The 8,606-nt window shown below is 45.1% G+C and overlaps 2 protein-coding genes across 2 annotated transcripts in view; one reads left to right on the top strand and one right to left on the bottom strand.

The window, feature by feature from the left end:
• Positions 1–282, top strand: part of LOC119360626 (protein TsetseEP-like) — a 1,442-nt gene extending 1,160 nt beyond the window's left edge. The window contains exon 2 of the mRNA XM_037626178.1: positions 279–282. Within this exon, the coding sequence (XP_037482075.1) occupies positions 279–282 (4 nt within the window). The remainder of the gene's footprint in view (positions 1–278) is intronic.
• A 795-nt stretch (positions 283–1,077) lies between these two features.
• LOC119367325 (serine/threonine-protein phosphatase 6 regulatory ankyrin repeat subunit B-like) lies at positions 1,078–8,250 on the bottom strand. The gene is made up of 11 exons (XM_037632871.1): positions 8,050–8,250; positions 7,813–7,950; positions 6,291–6,419; positions 5,534–5,676; positions 5,003–5,089; positions 4,768–4,896; positions 3,474–3,626; positions 3,113–3,214; positions 2,095–2,274; positions 1,937–2,016; positions 1,078–1,414 (listed from the first exon to the last, which is right to left on the bottom strand). Exons 1-11 carry the CDS (start codon positions 8,123–8,125, stop codon positions 1,330–1,332), a joined length of 1,302 nt encoding a protein of 433 aa, XP_037488768.1. The 5' UTR covers positions 8,126–8,250; the 3' UTR covers positions 1,078–1,329.
• Positions 8,251–8,606: the final 356 nt, after the last annotated feature.

Below are 8,606 nucleotides of genomic sequence, written 5' to 3'. Positions count from 1 at the left end.
AACCGAAGCCGGAGCCCAAGCCTGAGCCGATGCCAAAGCCCGAGCCCAAGCCTATGCCGAAGCCAGAGCCCAAACCAGAGCCGATGCCAAAGCCAGAGCCTAAGCCCGAACCATTGCCTAAACCAGAGCCTAAGCCCGAACCAATGCCTAAACCAGAGCCCAAGCCTGAACCTATGCCTAAGCCGGAGCCCAAGCCTGAACCCGAACCAAAGCCGGAGCCACCTCCGAAGGGCAAGCCGCCAATGACTGACAATTGATGTGATACTCACATATGACAGCTGAAGGAGGAGATCGACCCCGTCCGGAGCCACGGTGTGCTGTTTCTAGATTCTAGAATAAGTGGCGTAGTATCCGGCTAGCGAGATAGTGATGATGCATCTTTTTGTATTCCTTCTATGTTCCGCCATTCCTTTTAGTTTCTGTTGTTCCATGCACCCGTGAGAGTATTACTACTTTGTAATTATCATTTGCGTGTTGGTATACGTTCATCTGTGCACATGACTCGTTGTTCTTTCGTGTATCTACACATGTTTTTATTCACATGGAAAACACATTTTTGTCCAGCGGACTGCAGTCTATGTTGTTTTTCCTTGTGATTTCTTTCATGGGCGCACCCTCCATGCCCATATTCTTCCACTGGTTCGTCTTGAGAGCGTGTTTTTCAAAGATGAGCCCGTAAATGCTTGTGTGGTTTCTAGTTAAATTCACCAGCCAGCAACAGGTGATGGCAAAAAATGTGCAAAGTTCACCTAAAAAAAGAGAGATGTGACAAATTCCCCAAGAATCCTATCTTTGTCCTCAGTAAGCACTGTATTTTCAGGATTCTAATGTGTGCACCCACCAGCAAACCTCCCAGCTAACATCTACAGCATGCCCAACGCCATACAAAATCCCGCTTTCCACACCGATTATCTTCTTTTTTCTCAAAAAATACTAAAATATATCTGCGGTTCCATACGATCCCCTTCCTAGATCACTTTTTTTTTTCTGTTATCCATTTTTTTCTAGCCAGTACAGTACTGCTTAGATTTCACCTTGACGAGCGCATTTTTCAGAGTGATTCACGCACACGATATATAACCACAATGGTTCACGGATACGATATATAACCACAGTGTACAGATAGCCATGTTTACACGGTCTACAATATAGCACATGAGATCGGTACTCTTGGACGGTTCAACACAAAACAGAGTCTTAAGCAACGAAACAGAGTCTCAATCTCTCCAGAGAATAACAGGCATGCATACCTTGGACTGGATACAGGAAAAGAGAATGACAGGCATGCATACCCTGGACTGGACATAGCAACGAAACAGGGCCTCAATCTCACCAGGAACGTCTCATTCCAAATGGGTGAAGGCACTCCAGCCCCCTGGTGCGAGGAGGATTCCTTGCTGTCTCTCGGGCTTCCCTGCGACGACAAATACTTTTGGGGTAAGCAATGGGCGGGCGAGACTTCTAAATGGCTCTTTTTTCAGAGACTGAACAGAACAAAGGCATGCACAGGGCACCAGGACAAGGTGCTCTCTTTCCATGGATTTGAGAACCAGAGCTACAGTTCTAGCTCCAAACTCTTAATAATAGATCTTAAATCATTAAATCCACGTGGTGCTCGAGATCTTAAATCATTAAATCCACGTGATGCTCGAGTTTAGACCATCAAGACACAAAAAACACTCGCACTCTAGAAGGACTTCGATCTACTACCTCTGTTTCTAAATATAAGTTGTTTTGGCAGTTTAAATTGAACTGCCAAAACGTCTTCTCTAAATATAAGAAGTTGTTTTGGCAGTTTAAATTGAACTGCCAAAACGTCTTATATTCAGGAACAGAGGGAGCATATAAGAAATAGTTCATCCTTTTACGGGGCCAATCAAGCAGGTGGGACTGCACAAGATTCTTCGCAACATGGAGACATGGAACAAACAATTACCTTAAAGCATTTGTCATATCGGCATTTGTAGGGTCCAGTTTCAAGCCAGCTGCGAACGTCTGAGCTGCTTTTCCGTAGTCCTGTGAGTAGACACCAGAAGATGATCAATTTCATCATGGTCATGAAAGAACAGCTGTAACGAATTTGTTCTTTTTTACCTGTAGCAACATAAAGGCTGCTCCTAGTCGATAGTAACCTTTGGGCCAAAAAGGTCGTAGCACCGTGCACCTAGCAGCATCGGAGAGAGCCTCTTTTCCTATCCCCGCGTGCAACATACAGAAACTCCTATGTGCTAGCAGGTTTGCAAGACCTTTTGGACTAGACTGAAAACTCATTGCCTACAGTAGACCAATCACATGCAGATTTTGTTACAAGGTAGTTGACATAACACAGTAACAACATTTTCATTGACCCCACTAACATTCCTGATAATCCAGATCGAGACAGAAAGAAACCGTTCACTTTTATGAAATCAATATAACATCTTTGACAGAATTTTCACGAAAGATACATGGAAAATGATGCTGATTTTTTATGAATTAATATAGATAATTTTGAATACCTTTGGAAGTTCACACAGTTCATCTAACTAAAACAGGTGCAGTTTTTTACATAGGTAACTAGTAATCTGCCACATTCACCTTCCATCGAGTTAGTTTTAATAAAGAAATACTTCACACATACATATATGTGAGATTGCAAGTTATTGGAAGACCACAAAACCATACATGCTATTTTGTTATCATTTTGCGAGAAGCTCATTTTTTTTTACTAGCTAGTACCAATTTTTTTATCTCTGGCCACTAGCTATACTGACTGACTGGACATTAGAACATATACTAAAGGAGACCAGGTGTAGTTGCTACTGTAACTGGATGATAATAGCAACTGTGAGCACAATCAAGACTGCATTTTGAGGACAAACAGTGCAAAACAACTGCTATAATAGCATGCAGCTGTAGTGCCACGCAAATCTGCCCTTTGTTTCAGACACTGTGGTTCTAGTCTAGCTGCAGCTTAAGCAGTTAGATTAGGACACTGAACAGTTAGACAGGGATTGAACATTTTAGGCGTGCTCAAAATGTGAAGTGCCTTGCTAGATAACAATGACAAGCACATTTTTAATTGACATTGTAACTAACTAACTATCATAATCATCTCGGCTCGGTGACTTACACAAGTATATAGCTCTCCTGCTATCACATATTCCTTTCTCTTAAAAGCCTCTGTAGCTTGCAACTTTAGTTCAGCTCTTTTCATTTCACATAGATGTATATCCTGATCAAAAAATACTTTTTGGTCAACACATATATACAGCACAAACACAGAAAAGAAGCTTCACTTAGAATCTTAGTTGACCCTAAAAATGACATTAACACATTCTCAAATTGGGGCGCTTATGGATAACATTTTTCTGGTATTATAAATATCAATAGAAATCATGGCTGCAGGAGCAGAGCAATAGAAGAATGGAAGACTACTAGCCACTATACATAACATTATGGAACTGCAAGTGAGCGGAAAAGGAACTACATACCCTCGGCTTCAAACCAAAAGATTGCACATAAGAAATAATTCCATCAACACTCCAATCCGGCAATCTTGAAATGGGAGAAGTTAAAGGAAATAACATCTCAACCATATCCCATCTGCCTTGGAGAGCAGCAATTTCGATTGGAGTTGTACCAAACTGCAGGAGCAAATGAGATGGCTGATTTCATGTTCGATTATCATTAATACAAGATGCACTATACTAGCAGAGCATTTCAATATTGATAGTTACAATTCGAAGACTACAATTTCAACCGAATGGCTCGATGGGCTTTGAGCAAATCAAAACGCAGGAACAAATAATGGAATAGTCATGTCCATACCTCCCCACTAAATTCGGGAAATAAAAACTAAGGTTAAATCCTGTAAAAATATTAATTCTAATCCCAGACTAATATGTTTCTTACACTGCATTAATTTGTCAAAGCAGAATATGAAGGGGAGCCTTGGCGCAGTGGTAAAGCTGCTGCCTTGTGACCATGAGGTCATGGGTTCAAGTCCTGGAAACAGCCTCTTGCAGAAATGCAGGGAAAGGCTGCGTACAATAGACCCAAAGTGGTCGGACCCTTCCCCAGACCCTGCGCAAGCGGGAGCTACATGCACTGGGGATGCCCTTTTTTTTAGAATAGAGAAAGAATGTGCCATCGACACAATAGAAGAATAAGTCTTTGAAAGCATCCTGTGTCTATTTGACCAGGCAATGAAGAAAACTGGATAATTTCTCGATTGATAATAAATAAATTCATGAAAATCCTGCAGGGTACTCCGCTGCCTCCGCAAAGAGATAATTGCACAGGATGGTGATTTACTAAGAATTCCTCCTAAAAGCAAGGGGGAAAAAGAGCAGAAAAAGCCTATGCCCGTCTTCCTTGGGCAGCAATTGGTAAGTTCAACACCTGGGAAGAACTGCAGCAGATATGTGCTGACCAAGGCGGTGCAAAATGTCACGATATGGTGATCTGCGTCATTGATACTACACAATAAACATGTTTGCAGGAATACTTTTCCCATGTTCTCTGTAGACCATCCATCACGTAGTAACAGATATGATTTACCAAAACAATGTGTTTCCTCATGCATGAATAAAATATTCCCAGCAGCATGGGTACAGTTGATGTAAAAGAAGCAGCTGAGCACATTTATCCTAATCTTTCAACATCCTAGAACCTAACATGTCCCGCCGAGGCACAACCATTCAGCCAACTAAGAACAGAGAATACGCATGAAAGTAGATCCTGAAGGCAGAGAGGAAGAGAACAATATAAGACTCAGTGACTCACCCCATCATCAATATCTGGGTTAGCGCCAGCATCTAGTAAGCATTTCAGGATATCAGGTAAACCATTGCCCGCTGCTACCATCAAGTAAGTAACACCAGTATAGTCAATTTTATTCACATCAGCGCCAGCCTGTGTAAATAAATTTTAGTTTCATTTGAGTAAGTGCTTGAGATGTCAACTGCAGAAAATGTAGACTACACTAAAGGAAGCTCCATGAACGAGAAAGATTACTGACCATAATGAGTAGCTTCGCACATTCCAGCGATTCAGAAGTCATGGCCAGCCTTAACGGGGTACTATCAAGGCGGAAAACCTTATTAGGCTGTGGAAAGTAGAAAAACCAATTTATTCACTTGCAAAAAAATGGAGTAATGGGGAAATAAAATAAGCGCATTGTGTGTGTGTGTGTGTGTGTGTTACACATATTGGCATTTCTCAACGCACAGAAGCAGACATTTTTTTGATTTAATTATAAAAATTAGACAAACATTTAGAGCACCTGTGAGAAAATAAGCATGTTTCACTTCAGGAGAATTACTTATGGTCAAACGACAAACGTTGTATATATGTTTTGATTTGTGCCAACATAAACAAACTCTTTTGGTTCAGATGATTGAGCCCAAGTACTAACAGACCACAGTATTTCCACTTCTCATTACAATCATTCATGGTAGTTATGAACTGGAGATACAGCCGCTTAGGGCCTTAACAAACCAGGATTTAATTGTGCACAGCCAAGAAGAGAACGAAGAAAGTGGTGACTTACATCTGCACGATGCTGCAACAAAATATTCATTGAACCATCTTGAGCATTAGTAGCGGCAACATGCAATGCGGTCCCGTACACAGAATCGAAATGATCCACATCAATTCCAGTTGAAAGCAGCATTTCCACTATCTCACATTGTCCTAGAATACAAGTTTGTAGAAAAATCAGCAAGATAAGCTTATTTTGCAAAAAGAAAGAAAATGTAGACACTAGGAAATGTGATAACCGCCAGTAGTTACCAATGATCATGTCCAGGACCAAGTTTTCAAATATGATATGGTTTAGAGTATTTGACTTCCATAGTTGTTTTTCTATCTAAAAAAATATAGGCAGTAGCAAAAATCATCGATTTGTGAGCAAACAAGACTGGAATTAACACTTGAGAGTGACACAGTGTTTTCTCTCCCGAAAATCGATTTCTGAGCAAACAAGACTAGAATTAACAATTGAGAGTGACATAGTGTTTTCTCTCCCGAAAATCGATCTGTGAGCAAACAAGACTAGAATTAACACTTGAGAGTGACACAGTGTTTTCTCTCCCGAAAATCGATCTGTGAGCAAACAAGACTATAGAATTAACACCAATTTACTTTACATTCCAATCCTTTAAGTTTCCGTACAGAAACTCATTGTTTCTTGTTCCACCGTCCAAATCGTCACATATGTCTGAACTTGGTGAATACGTAGATTTCAATAAAAACATATGGCAGGATGGAAGTTCAACAGGCTGCATGTGGGAGAGCCGAGGGGATACCAAAACTTGCAGCAGCATGAAGAGGTGGCCACAGGGCACCAGCTAAAGTTGGATCAGCACCACGATCCAGAAGATATCTCGTGATGGCAGGCGTCCCATAAGTCGCAGAGATGGCCAAAGGAGTGTCACCTGCAACAAAACAAAAGAATCAAATTAACCTGGGATTACTGGAATATTTTTTTAGAAAAGGAGGGTGACCCCCGGCCTCTGCATCTGGGAGATGCATGCGGCCATTTTATTGATTATTCTCGAGGACCTTACAAAGTAGAATAACAATATGCCTGAATCCACCATCTTGGCAACATCTACCGCTACTCCTATCCATATGATGAAGGGGTGCAAGCTGGGCCACATACCCAGACCTCTCACCTAAGCCTAACATCTAAAGTCGGAGGCTCCGACTGAGCCATCTGCCATGTTCGGGGCACAAACCGGTCCGACGCACTCACATGTGTCGTCGCTGGCATCTTCCACTGGTCCATCTTCAGAGCAGATTGAGGTGTCAACCTTGGCAGGTCCTCTGCCATCGACGCCAAACGACAACCTCCACCTACGCGAGCCTTGACTTGGCAGGTCCTTCGCCATCGACGATCCATGCTAGGATAGGGCCGCACCACCGGCCGCCGTCGCCCACCACCCATAAGCGCCACCCAACCCCAAGGTTCCCAAAGCGGCGCCTTCAAGAAGGGAACGGCGCCGTGAGCGCCGCCACCGCCCAACAAAGTTAGGGCTTTCGCCCGGGAGACCTAGGGGATGGGAAAGTGAGGAGATCAGTCCATACCGACGCCTCCAAGGAGGGGAACGGTGCCTCAGGCATCGCCGTCGGCGTGGCCGGTCATGGCCGGCCAGGGATTTCGCCCGAACTAGATCCCCGCCACCAACAGCGCCTCCTGTACAGAACCGGCGACCAAGGGAAGCGCGGCCCGACCAGGCTGGCCCGCACGCCGAACAGGGGAGGAGGGGAGGCCCCAGATCGCGCGCACCGACCGCTGCAGAAGCCGCCGCCAACGACCACCGGGATCCCACCGCCCGCGCGGCCAAGACGCCAGATCCACCGCCCGCACGGCTGCTCACCGGAGCCTGTCGTGCCTTGCCAAAGGAGCCGCCGCTCCAAATCCGGGACTCCTTACGCAGAAGCAGGGCAGCCGAGGCCCCGCCGCCACCATCCTTGGCGCCCCAGGCTTGCCCGGCGGCTAGCTCAGGCGGCGGCGAGGAAGGGAGGGGGAGGTGAGCCGGGCGGCGCAGCTAGGGTTCGCCCCCCTTGTCGCCCGAGCGGGCAACGCGGGGGAGGGGGGAGAGAGACTCAGAGAGGGGGGATGAGGATCTTGGAGCCATCTAAATTGGGGGAGAATTTCACTTCCCCGGCCTCTGCACCAACTAGGGATGCATATGGCATTTTAAGTATGAGTACTAGGATTTTTAATCTCAGGATTACTGGGATGTGATGTGCACTTGTGCATCTAGCCGAGGCCCTGGGAGGTGCAGCAGAATTGACGCGAAGAGAAAAGGGAACCGGATTAACCTGTGAAGGTGCGCTGGTTGACATCGACGCCGTGGTCCTCGACGAGGCACCTACAGATGTCCAGCCGCCCTTCCATTACCGCCAGAGTCAGCGCGCGCGCCCAGACGCCAACGTCCGCCGCGACGACGCCCGCCATCTCTGCGCACATGATCCAGCCAAATTACCATCACTAAGGAACCCTAAGGGTAGGGGCAGGAGCAATAGGAGGCAGTGGGTTGGTTGTTGCTAGTACGGTACCTTTGAGGAGGCCGAGGTCGCCGTCGAGAACGGCCTGCAGGAGCGGGTGGCGAGGCTCCGTCGAAACCCCATCCATGGCGATGGCGGCACCGGCAAGCGGGGAAGACGGCGGGTCGGCTGCACTCGAGATTCTGACTCCGGTCAAGAGAGAGCGGTCGAGGAGGAGAGAGAAGAGTCGCAGATGGAGAGTGGATTTTGTACACTCCTCTGCCCTCTGATTCCTTTTTATATCTATATCAGTACTACTCTACTATTAGAAGATCAATATTTGTGAGCTTTTGTGTCAGACAAATATCTATTTGTGATGTAGTATAACAAATACAGTATAACAGAACAAACATATTACTGTTCTTTTTTTTACATATTATACATCAATCAATGTATATGTAGAGATATTGTCATGTTTTTTTGGGAAAAATGTGTGTAAATCATTTTTTGCTAACTTGATCACGTGCACCTTTGAGCACGAAAACGCTCCTCCGCGGTTTAATGCACCCGCATTGGATAGGATTGTTGGGACACGCTTTTTTGGGGAACGCTCCACATGGTGGGGGCCA

This window comes from Triticum dicoccoides, chromosome 2B, assembly GCF_002162155.2.
Source record: "Triticum dicoccoides isolate Atlit2015 ecotype Zavitan chromosome 2B, WEW_v2.0, whole genome shotgun sequence".
NCBI classification, from domain to species: domain Eukaryota; kingdom Viridiplantae; phylum Streptophyta; class Magnoliopsida; order Poales; family Poaceae; genus Triticum; species Triticum dicoccoides.
The sequence above is the reverse complement of the archived record's forward strand: the minus strand, read 5'-3'. Positions and strand labels throughout refer to the sequence as shown.

Bases quoted from the DNA above. Each gene is read 5' to 3' on its own strand.
- LOC119367325 (XM_037632871.1), bottom strand. From the start codon at position 8,125: ATGGATGGGGTTTCGACGGAGCCTCGCCACCCGCTCCTGCAGGCCGTT. The intron at 7,951-8,049 runs GTACCGTACTAG...TCATGTGCGCAG, and splicing joins CGACCTCGGCCTCCTCAAAG to AGATGGCGGGCGTCGTCGCG. The intron at 2,275-3,112 runs GTAAGTCACCGA...GGTCTACTGTAG, and splicing joins CAGGAGAGCTATATACTTGT to GCAATGAGTTTTCAGTCTAG.